This window comes from Excalfactoria chinensis, chromosome 8, assembly GCF_039878825.1.
Source record: "Excalfactoria chinensis isolate bCotChi1 chromosome 8, bCotChi1.hap2, whole genome shotgun sequence".
NCBI classification, from domain to species: domain Eukaryota; kingdom Metazoa; phylum Chordata; class Aves; order Galliformes; family Phasianidae; genus Excalfactoria; species Excalfactoria chinensis.
The window spans coordinates 14,168,725-14,180,954 of record NC_092832.1 but is presented as its reverse complement, the minus strand read 5'-3'; the positions used below and the strand labels follow the sequence as shown (position 1 = coordinate 14,180,954).

The following is a 12,230-nucleotide window of genomic DNA, read 5'->3' as shown; positions in this document are numbered from 1 at the left end:
TTTAGCCTCAAAGAGCCAACAGTCAAACTTAATCCTTACTCGAATCCAGCGCTTACCAACACCTTTATTAAGGTACTGAACTGCTGTCCAGAACAACAGGAGGGTCTTGCCCTCAAAGGTCAGACAGGCCAGAAAGCACATTTTGTCAAGCATGTACACACAGAACTAAGTGTGAGGGAACTGAGCTCAACAAAAAGAGTAAGATTCAGACTCCATCCTCACACTTAAATGAGACATATCTACAAAGGCCTAAGAGAAGCATCTCATAGATCACCTTCATACCTTGTCTATAAACAGAAACAGATAAGGCAGATTTCCGCCTACTCATCCCAGTAGGTAGCTTCCCTCTTAATTACTGAATGATAAATTCATGCCCACTAAACTTTAACTCTCCCAGAAGTTTACAGATCAAAATTCCAAAGTAAGATTCTCAACAACAGCTTCTGAAAGGTAATCCAGTCACTAGTGATGCTTCTCAGGGGGTCAGTATTGGAGCCAGCCCTGTGTAATATCTTCAGTGATGATCCAGATGAGAGGGTTGAGTGTACCCCCAGTAAGTATGCAGGTGATATACCAAGCTGGGAAGAAGTATCAATCCACATGAGAGCGGGAGGGTCCTTCAGAGGGATCTGGACAGGCTAGATCAATGGGCTGAGCCTAACTGTATGAGCTTTAACAAGAAAAAGTGCTGGGTCCTGCATTTCAGTCACAACAATCCCATGCACTGCTACAGGTTTGGGGCACAGTGGCTGACAAGCTACATGGAGGAAAAGAATCTGGGGATGTTAGCTGACAGAATATGAACCAGCAGTGTGCCCAGGCATCCTGACTGGTATCAGAAATAGTGTAGTCATCAGGAGCAGGGAGGTGACTGTCCCCCTCTATTCAGCCCCTAGTAGGGACATACCTACCCTTGCTGAACACATGAGTGCTGTGTTCAGTTTTGGACCCCTTGCTAAAGGAAAGATATGAAGGCCCTGGAGCGTGTCCAGAGAAGGGAAACAAAGCTGGTGAAGGGTCTGGAATGAAAGTCTTATGGGAAGCAGCCAAGGGAACTGGGATGGTCAGGCTGGAGAATAATTGCTCGGGGGCACCTTATGGCTCTCTCCAACTGCCCAGAAGGAAGCTGTAGTGAGGTGGGAGTTAGCCTCTACTTCCAGGTAACAGCAATAGGACAAGCAGTAATGGCCTTAAGTTGTGCCAGCGAAGGTTCAGATTGGATATTAGGAAAAATCTCAGAAGAAGAGGTGAGTTATTGGAATAGGCTACTCAGGGAAGTGGTAGAGTCACTGCCCCTAAAAGTTTAAGAAAATGCTTACCTGCTGGAACCCAGAGTGGTGTGGCGGGCTCTTCCCCAGGCCCTGCACAGCTTTTGTTGGGGACTGTTGCTGGGCCAGAGCTTGGACCTGTAACTGACTTGCAGACTGTGCTGTTGCCTGAGCTGGTAGAGATGAGAGGGGCTGCTGGGAAGGAGGTGGTGTCTGCTGAGGTCCCTGGGTCATAGGCCCTGGTCCTGAGGGCCGCTGCTGGCTATAAGGAATGTGGGACTGTTTCCCACCTTGCACCTGGTTTCCAGCAGGCGAGTGAGCCGTGGGCTGGAGGAAGGTTCCTGGGACAGAAACACCACCTGGGAAGGTATACCCTGTGCTCATGGAGAAAGCCACAGGAGGGGGGACAACATAGGCTGGAGGTGGAAAGCCTGCAAAAGAAAAATAAGCCTTCCATTAAGTTTCTCATAGCAGACAGCTTCCTCAAGAAGATATTGTTGTGAACTTGTTTATTTTGCATCTTTACACTATGAGTACAAGAAATATAACACTATATACACACTATAATGTCCTTTTCTGCCTTTGCAAGTACACAGTTACAATCACAGTTCAAGTTTACTGCCCATATTCCAGACACTGATAAAAGTCTGTCTCGGCAGTATCTGAGAGAACTGCAGAGTTCTAATCCCTTCGTCTTCCTACTTTTGTTTCCCTCCCCTACCTTTCTTACTCCCTCAAACACACATTATGAGGCACAAAAGCAATCAATAAATCTCCTGCCTCCTCCCACAGGATAACTAGTCTCAGGATTAATTTAGATAAGCAGACAGATGGTGAGCAAACCAATCCTCGTAACTGCAAGATCAATTTCTTCCCTGTAGCTCACCCTAGAAAGCCAGGTTTGGAAGGAAGCTTTAATTCTGTCCATGACAGGACAGATTTTGTGGCGACTTTAGAAAAAGGAAGGTGCTTCTGTCTTATTTAGCAACTACGCAGGACAACTGCAGGAAGGATACTGCTCCCTGTTATGTTGTGAGAAAAGATGGACAGCAAGGCACGGCAGGAACACTCTATAACAAAATGGGAGCATGCGATGCAGCAACAAGAGCAAATGACGCCACACAAGTAACAGCTTGAAACATGAGCATCACTTAAAAAGTAACTGAGCTATAAAGAAAGCAGGGTGACTGATCTTTTATAACAGCCCTATGCAGAGAAAACACGTTCTCCTGGGCTTGTAAGAGTCTTTGTCATGTTTTGACTAACTACAGAAACAGTCTCCTGTGAAGTGCCTTGATCTCGTACCCACTAAACAACAAGGAAGGTGGCAGATTTCATTACAGACCTTGATTCAGAAACGTAAGGATTTTTATTCATTTTGTCTCAGTTCTGCTACACCTCTTCTTTACTAAGACTCTCAACATGAGAATGCTTGCTCATTAAAGCAGCTACTACCTTCAGAGGTTATAACAACTAATATTACAGGTTTGTCTTCACAGTCAACAGTAAAATCTCACTTGGAAAGAAATTACCTGGCCGACTAGGAAGTGGGGGGAAGGCTCCTGGGTGATGAATGGGGATGAACTGCGAACTGCTGGCCTGACTTGGAGTCTGAGTTACGGGTGTTTTCCTAGCTTCAGACACCGGAGTCTTCCTCATCTCCATCTGGGATTTCACCTAATGCAAAATAAAGCGAGAAGAAATTAGATTACTTTTCCTGTAATTACCTACATCACAGCTCAAGCCAGAAACCAAACTCAGGTTGTCTGAGAGATCATTATCTTTTGCCCCAGGTGTCAGGAGGTTTGCTCTCTGACCCCAGGCAGGTGACTGTCTGTCCTCAGGCACTCCTTGCCTCACAAAAGCACCTGAAAGACAGCTACCCCAAGACTGCAACAGGCTCCTCCTCTAGTAAGGAGGTGGGAATCAGACACAATATCCTCAGACCATACAAAGGACTTACCAAGCTACTCAAGGACAGTGCCTTAAAAAAACAACACTATTACTGCTTCTCCAAGGGTGCTGCTACAGCCTACTTCATGCTACTTACCTGCAGCACCTTAATAAACAAACACTACCGCCTTCTTCCTACATAACTTTTTTCATCCTCCTTACGTGCTGCTGTATATGCACAAACTCCCAAATATCATGAAATTCTTTTGATCAATGGCATATATAACAAATGGCAGAAGTGCTTAACCTCCTTCAGTTTACTGTGTAACTGCTGTATGTTCTGTTAAAAGAGCTGCACCAGTTAAAGGCAGAGAGAAGAATGTAATGTAATGTTTACCTGATTCTGAGTCAGTTGCAGTCTGGGTCTTCCTGGAGAGGAAGACAGAGGGGAAGACTACTTTCCCTTTCTGTTCAGCTCGGCAGAACTGCCTGGAATGCAAGATGGAGCAGGCAGGAAAAAGACAGCAAGCAAGGAACCCGGGCAACACAGAAAGGGCCCAGGAGCAGACCTGACGCCAAGCCTCAAAGGTGATTGAAAGAAAGGGGTTTTTATCAGGGGCCAAATGAACCCCCCCATTAAAAAAAAACATCAGTGTGGAATTTATTTCAACATTTAGTGCTGCTGATTTGAAAGGACCAAGAGAACAGGTGCATCTTTCCAAAATATGATCGGGTTGGGGGGACAGATGGCAATCAAATTTTCAAGTCTTTCTCCCATTTAGAAATTACGGGAGCATAATTTGGTTTTTATTTCATTAAAAATGTAGGATATGAAACTGGGAGGTTTGGGTGTATTTCTCATCTCCCGTTAGAAAAAGTTGGGAGGAAACTCCTCCTCATGGTCTGGCTGATGCTAAATACCATGAATGATGTAGCAACTTCTGCTCCCATTCTCATGCCACATCTGCTCACTGCCCACCACCTTTGCCCTTCATCACATTCTGAATATTTAACTCATATTATTCCTTTTTTTCTCCATAACAAGACAAACATTTTTATAACCAATACCGCATGCATTTTCTCATAGTAATGTCAGAAATCAAAGATGCTTCTCTGGCAGCGGGATTTCAAATCCTAGCCTAACATACACTGAAAGCTGCAATAGAACATCCCCAAAGGTGGCTTCTGAAAGCTAACTTACTGAATTTGTTTGATCAAGACAGACATATTTCAATTGCTTCCCTTGTTTCTACTTGATCTCACCTCAGAAGCAGCAATACTACCAAACCTTTACATCCCTACTGGTCTTGAAGCTTCCCACCTAGTGTCTGGGTGAGGCACCACTTCCTCCCAGTGGCCTTTCAAGAATACAATTCCTTGAGTAAGTCTGCATTATATCTTACTTTGCACCTAGCATCATCACCTCTACTGAGGAGAATCAACCTGTGCCACACTTTCATGATCCTGAGCATGCAATTTCCCCATTTATCCATGAAACAGGATTAATTACTTCCCTACAACATTCTTAACATTTTTGCTAAGTAGGATCTGCAATGACTGTAGCTTTGAGGCTTCTGAATGAACTATGAAGTAGATAAAGCTTAAAATTTCAAGGAAGGAGAAAGCAAGTAGGCCACTGACCAGTACAAAACCTACACTGGCTTGTTTTCAGCAGGGGAAGGAGAAAACCCTCCCCATATTCTGCAATAGATGTGGGTAAATAAGTCCTCCCACTTGTATTAAATAAAAAAAAAAATCTGTAATAGTTAATATAAATAGAGCTGATCAGGCTAAAAAGTCAAGGTTAATAACTATTAAACAAGAGATGAACACTGACCAAACAGATCACAACACAGCGTGCTACAGTTGGGTTTGAAATGAGTTTTGGTGGTTTTATAAGTCTCAAAGCTAAAAAAAAAATAAAATTAAATATTTGATAGATCAACTATGTCAAAATGACAGCATCCTCCTTGCAAAAAACTACATAGACTTATCAGAACATCATGTTTTTTCAGACTCAAGTCTTTCTTTTTCAAGATTGTGGCACAAACACTGAAACTGGGATTTATGCTCAGGCCTGCAATCGCATTCCAGACATGTTCAATAAAGAAAATTCCTGTTATTCTAACTCACCTATCTAGGCTGTTTTTCAGGTATCGGTCTCTTGTTCAGTGACTCACAAGCAACTGCCACATGGTTTCTGCAAGCTACTTCCCTTCACACTTGCAAAGGCCTTGCCAAAAATTAACTAATGCTGCCAGTGCAGACCTTCCAGCTCATAATGACAATGCCTAACAAGAAACAATCAGGAGGATAACAAGAATGATTCAAGGGTCCTACCAATGCAAGCTATAAAGGCTCAATGAACTGGTTCGTCTAGCCTAGGGAAAACAAGATCTTGCAAACAAGGCCCTCAGAGAGTGGTAGTTGGCTTACACAGTGGCAAGGGAGATATGTGCGCAAGGAAAAAAATTTTCCTTGTAAGAATGGTGAACTCACACTGTTTCTCTACAGAAATAACAGCATCACCCCATCACTGCCATTAAACTCCAGACAACACCTGGAAAAGGCTGAGATACACACAAAACTCTCCAGGTACAGCTTAGATAAACCCTGAAATTATCAATCCCTATTTACTACACCCCAATGGAAGCCAGAACAGTAGGTTCTGCTTAAGAGGTGACCATTTTTTGTGCACAATGCTCATGTCAGTGCAGAAAAAAAAAAAAATACCACACCTTCGAAAAATACAAGTAGAAAAGAACCGCTGATGTGATAACCAACAATTCTGAACGAGGATCTGAGCAGTCTAACTGCAGTTTAAAAGCTGTGTGGCTTTCCTTACTTTGAAGGACATCTACCTGACTTCACATGTACTACAGTGATGCACTCAATGTACTGAATGTGCAAGCAACTGAACTGAAAATGCAAAGTACCACCCGGCTCCTTCACAGTAAAACACAGCTGGGAAAGAGTGTGACTAGGACCTGGTCATGCAAGCCGTTCTGTTAACCTGACCAATATGTGGAACAACAGCTACAAATCCTTGCTTTTCAAAAACATGAACACGAGATGTCACCTTTCACTGCTCCCCACCTTTTTCTCCCCCCCAAAATTGAGACAGCATCAAGGAAAGGGGCAGAAATCCAAAGATCATTAATGACTGGTCTCTGAGGTAGACACATTTCTTTGTGCATTACAGGTATCTGCAGGACCCATAGAGAGACTTCAGTTCTACAGTATTCTGTGCAAGCAGTGATGGCCCTCACTCAAAATATCCTACTGCCTAAGATACAGTGTGTCCCTTTGATCTCAAGGCTTACCTGAACTGCCACATTCTGCTTTCCTGCTTCCTGTATCTTATCCACAACACATTTCTTTGTTTCGTTCTTTCTTTTGTTGTTATCCTTCTTCCCATCATTCTTATTGGCTACTATTCCTTTGCTATAGTCCCGTCTTTCCCTACCCACATCCTTAGGAGGATAGATTCGCCCTTGCTCTCTGTTCATTTCCCGTGGCTTAATATTTTCTTTAAACGTGACCATGGGTTTTTCTCCTGAGTCACAGTTGTTTAAACTTCTGCCAGATGACAGAACTGATTTGAGTCCAGGGCTCCCATCTGTGGACAGTGGCTCTGCAATAGATGTTTCCTGCAAGGCGAGGCTCTCTTTGGCTTCACTAGGGTCTTCTAGTATTAATTCTGGGATTTCCGTCAAGAACAACAGCTTTCCCACCTCATTTTCACACTGAATCAGCCTGAAAAAGACAGAGGAATTGAAAAGCAAATCCAAACAGGTTTTCATGTGGTAATCTCACACATTAGCACTCTCACTACTGCTGTTCCTCTCATCTCAGCTTTGCTTCAGTATCACTATAATGGTCTTATCAAATATGATGTTTCACTACAAATACATTCCTATCAGAACTAGCTTGTGAAACAGCATACTAATTCACAGCACACTAATTCACAGCACGTTATTAGTGCTGCTAGTCTTTCAGCATCAGTGAAATGTGTACACCTTATATCAAATTGCTCTTTAAAATAACAAGAAAAAAAAGTTCACTTCTATCACTTGTGCTGCCTAAGCTTACAGTAGCAACTGAAAAATCACTATTTGCTACCTAAAGCTATTTGTGACTACCTGGGCTGGTTATCAGCAATCCATTTGCCTGTGAAGATCAGTCGCTGTTGCCGTATCCGACGCTGTTGCCCTTCTTTATCTCCTGTAATTGCCTGGTGGCCTTTGGAAAAATCCAAGTTCCTAGCATTGAAACAGGAGAGGGAATAATATCAATTACACTGCTCTCTTCAGCAAAACCACATTCCTTTAGAAATACAACCAGTTGGTATTACTTTATCATAACTTCTGGTATTTCACCAGATCCTACTCAAAATGAGACAGTTACAGAGGTCTGAGTTACAGATTCAATTCTCTACATTAAAGATGCATTTTTTTTTGTAGCATGACATTAGTCACAGGACACAGTCGAAAGCAGTAAAAAACAGTAAAAACATAGTTTTATGTGAAAAAAATTTTGCTCATTTCTTATTTTTTTTTCCCTTTCAGTTTAGTAGCCTGAAGACTGCAGAAGAGAAAGTCATAAGCAATTCTGTAAGCTTATCATTTTCCTCAGAGCTTTACTATAGACTGGCACAGAACCTATTTTCCTCTTCAAAAATGGAGATCAAAGCCCTGTGTTATCTATTCCACGGAGTAGCATAGGGAACAGGTCAATGTCTACCAAAGTAGCCATACTAAAAAGAGCAGTTGCCTTTAGCTGTCACCCACCTGAATGAGGGCCTCAGAGCCAAGAATCCTTGCAATTCAAATTCTTCAGGTAGGGGGGTTGCTGGTGAATAGACAGTAAGCAACATAAAGAAAGCATTAATGCATTTAGTACAGCATAGTAAAAAGACACCTCAGCAAGGTCACTATACACAGCAAAGCCTCCTGCTAATGTGTTCCACTGTGCTAGTCTACCCTGCAATCTGAGGAGATAAAAAATGATACAGTAGAGCATAGTCAGCTGAGCAAGAGAAAGCAGCATTTGCCAAGTGTTCATAGGCATTCATACAACTTGTTCTGCTTTTACCTTCCAACTACAATTTCTCACATCATCAGAAAAAGCTGTATTGTTCCGTTCGTTATTTTTAAAGCACAGACCAGAAGTATTCTTACCATTATTATTGGATAGATCTTCTTCATGAGGATGGAAGCTGTTCAGAAGAGAAATCAGCCAGGGCCATATGCTGCAAATCAGAAGGCAGACAAATTAAGTGAAAACCACAAAACCTGAAAGTTACTCACCTTTTAGAAAAAATGTTGAAATCTATTGCACTGTTACAGCTCATATTAATTCTGATTTCCAATCAAAGGTTTTTCCACAAGAAAAGCCATCTTGAAGAACTTGGTATTTTCAAAAAGCCAGCCTAAGGCTACCCAGGAAGCCAGACTCTTACAAGTATCATGTTCATGAGCTCAGGAAGCTGGCTATGAATTTAACCAGGCAAAAATACTGCATGAGCAAAAGTTCAGAGGGATCTGAACTTAGTTGCAATATGTGTTTTCCAGTCCAAAGCTGTCTACTCTCAAAAGACAGTAAATGAATTGGTTTGGAAGCAAAATGTTATCAAGATACACCTGGCTGTTCTACTGACATTAGCAAAACTCTGTGGCACTGAAACAGATACCAGAAAGGTAGGAAGGTCTGAAGTAACAGCGATTAAAAATAGGGGTTAGCTGGCAATAATCCAAGCTTTCCCCAGCAGTACTAGTACAAGCAAGGACTGGAAATTGCTTATAATGGCCTTGAAACAAATAATTTAAGAATCACAACAATCACTGCATAGCTGCTTAACATTTAACTACCACCAACAGCCTGAGTTATTAATTTTGTTTCTTTTAAAGAGCTCCAACCTAAAATGTAGGCGTCCTTCTTTTGCTTTAGCAATGGGCATCATGGCTATGAAAGCAGCGGGCAAACTATTTTAAGAAGTTGCCTGTTGTGCTAAGAGTAAAACGAATATTTGTCCTCCCTTCAGCCAGGCTTCCAGCCATCAGCCAGCATCTGGACTGAAGAACATGGCATGCATCTGAAAGCCTGGGTCAGCTGCATGGGTGCAATACATCGTACATTGCTTCTGTATGCTAAAATAATCAGTAATTCCTTCCTGTGACTGATGAAAAACAAAAGCAGGAGAAAGAGAGTATAGGTCTGTCGCAATGTACTATAAATGCCAGCTTTTCACTACAGCATTGGAAAGAAAATAGAGATTTCATAATCTCTAAATTGGAATGATGTAGCGATGTAAAAAAATCTAGATACAATGTGGTTTGGAAAATTCATTTCCAAATAGCACATTAATGCTGATACATTGATTTTTGTCTTCAGTTCTTGTCTTCAGGTTCATCTGCCTTTCCTATTTCAGATGCTCCTTTAGCTGACTTAACCCTACTCCAGACTAAGCAAGCTGCTTTCGTGCTGTTTTCCTTACAGTGGCAATCTTAGGAAAAATACTCATCCAACTGTGTCAGTAACTGCTCCAGCCTAAAGAAACATTTAATAGTTCAGAAACACTTTACTTAACTGCTGTAATTCATGGAAAGTTCACAGGCTATAAACAAGTTGGTTAGTTTTCAACTATTTAAGCATGTTTATGAGATTAGAGGCAGAAGTGAAAAACCAGCAAGAGTCCAGAACAGTAACATTTGTGCTGACATTCATTTTCTCTACCAAAGCCTATTTATTTCCATGATCATGAGCCAAAAAATATCTGGATTCCAACGCTGCCCAAGCTGATGACTTACTGCATGAAATCAAGGCGAGTATTTTCCTGTCATCTACCTCAATAAATCTGAGAAATCATTACAACAGACCTGACTAATGGTACATCCAGTTACGTTCAAGTTGAATATTATAAAGCAGAATCTTCTGATCTTAAAAGTCACAAGCAACCCTGAAGCCAATTTAAAGCCAAATGAAACACTAAACATGCTCAGGTATCACAAGTGTCACTGTTGTTTTATGAACACTGTGAGCACATTTTACAGATGACAAAAATCACAGAGGATGTAATGACAATGTCTAGGATTAGTTTCCCTACCTATCTATATATCATCACTACCTTATACAATTAAATGTATCAGAAAAAGATTAACACTCACTACCGTCTTTCATCAACTACTGCCTCCTGGAAAACACTGGGCCTAAGTTTCAGCCAGTCCATTGAAACCTTCACTGCTGGAAGAGGATATGCAGCCCCAGAGTCCTCCTGGTAGTCATTTTGTAAAGGGCACTTGCACAGAACACCAAGAAAGGACACTGGAAAGAGAGAAGAGAAAAAAAAAATGGTACAAGAACAACAGTTTCAAACTGGTCAAATGATCTTATCAAATAAATCCCTATCATAAAAGCAATCCAATTACTTCGTCTTAAATTCAGTGGCAGATCAGAACTCTTCCCCCAACCTATATATAGTTTTCTGCCATGAAGAATGTTTTTTTCCCACTTTTTTCTTCCCTCCTCTCCTGTAAGTAAAATGCAAATTCTTTTGATAAGTCAATAAAATTCAGTGAGAGAACCCCATTATAATCAGACCAGAAAATACTTGTTTGCATATTGTAAGCCATCAGCTCTCAACCACCATCCATATTTTACTCACTTCCCCATGTCAGCACACACACAAATTCACAGAGCTAGCCTCTGCAGGCAGGCAGCTGTTAGAGCACATAGGCTTAGTAACAGTACCAGAAAAAAAATGACCGTGGTGCTTTCACAATGAACTTCAGGCTGGAATCTGTAAACTGAGCCTAAGCCCTTTTGCTTTAAGCAAATCGGCAGTATAATAGGTCAAAAATGCTCAGCACTTCTACATAACATTATCAAGGGCACAGAAGAGCTGGGACCTAGTCTGTCAACACCAGGTCAGCCTCAGTCCTAGCAAAATAGCATTCATCAGCAGTGCTAGATGTGAATGACCCTGCATAACCACCTTCTCTTAACTTTGCTCCATTTGACAGCAAATGACTAATGGATTTCATGTAAAAACAAAAGAGAAATATGAAGAACAGTTTTCATACTTACTGAAGAGAGCCAGTTGCTGTGTCCAGCAAAGCTGCTCATCCTGGCTGTAACTGTGCTGCTCTGTCTCATTGCTGAAGTCTCGTAGGTGATGCAGTTGAAACAGATTGATAACAGTAATATGTACCAACTGCTGAGAATTGAAGGCCTTTTGAAATAACAACCTCTGCAACAGAGACATACATACAAAACATGCATTTTTATATGGTAAAGCACAACTCTGAAAGGATTAGTAGCTGCCACTGCACTGCTGGACTAATGTGTCTGCCCTCAAGGCAATGCTCACTCTACATTTTTTCAGGTCATCACTAATAGTGCAGCACAACACGCTCCCAGCAGGACACGGGCAGATGCCTGCTGTTAAGCCCAAGGTTTTTGCTCATAGAAGTAACAAATCAAGAAGCCCTTTCAGAGTGGTTCTCTTCCAGAAAAAGCATGGCTAAGATATGCAATTACAGCACTGTAATGCAATGCAAGAATTGCAGGGGCATGTGTGTCCACTGCACTTTTCTGCCTTTCCAAGAAATGTCAGTGATAGGGTGACATTTGAAAATACAGAAAACAGGAAAATTTAACCACTGAGTGGTTACGTATTAAAGACCAACTCCATGTGTCATAGAGTGCTGTGGTTGCCTGGAATATTTACAAATGCCCATGCTGCATGCATTGGTATAGATGCACTTCAGCAGAATCATCTGCCTCATCTCCAGCTCAAGCATCGTTCCCCTAGGCTCATCACTGGTGAGCTCTGTTTTTTCCCCTACCCCTATCGTAGCTAGTGTAAAGCTCTTTCAATAAGCCCCACTAGCTTCTGTGCTAGAATTCATTGCTCCCTTTGAGATAGGTGGGTTCCATGGACAGACAACAAGCCAGGGGCTGAGTAAACTGCCCCATGGTCAAGGAATCCAAAGTTTCTGGCTTGACACCAGCCTCTGAGCCATTTATTCATTGCTTGTGCTTTCCAAGCCTGCTCCATGTCCCTCACTG

The 12,230-nt window shown here is 41.9% G+C and overlaps 1 protein-coding gene across 3 annotated transcripts in view; it reads right to left on the bottom strand.

The window, feature by feature from the left end:
• SMG7 (SMG7 nonsense mediated mRNA decay factor) overlaps positions 1 to 12,230 on the bottom strand; it is a 43,828-nt gene that overhangs the window by 8,938 nt on the left and 22,660 nt on the right. For 2 of the 3 annotated variants that reach the window (XM_072343033.1, XM_072343032.1), the window contains exons 9-16: positions 11,247 to 11,409; positions 10,328 to 10,484; positions 8,342 to 8,412; positions 7,952 to 8,012; positions 7,304 to 7,423; positions 6,485 to 6,917; positions 2,801 to 2,945; positions 1,320 to 1,699 (exon numbers count right to left, since the gene is read on the bottom strand). In XM_072343033.1, the coding sequence (XP_072199134.1) occupies positions 1,320 to 1,699; positions 2,801 to 2,945; positions 6,485 to 6,917; positions 7,304 to 7,423; positions 7,952 to 8,012; positions 8,342 to 8,412; positions 10,328 to 10,484; positions 11,247 to 11,409 (1,530 nt within the window). The remainder of the gene's footprint in view (positions 1 to 1,319; positions 1,700 to 2,800; positions 2,946 to 6,484; positions 6,918 to 7,303; positions 7,424 to 7,951; positions 8,013 to 8,341; positions 8,413 to 10,327; positions 10,485 to 11,246; positions 11,410 to 12,230) is intronic. The other variant, XM_072343031.1, reaches the window with a different exon arrangement.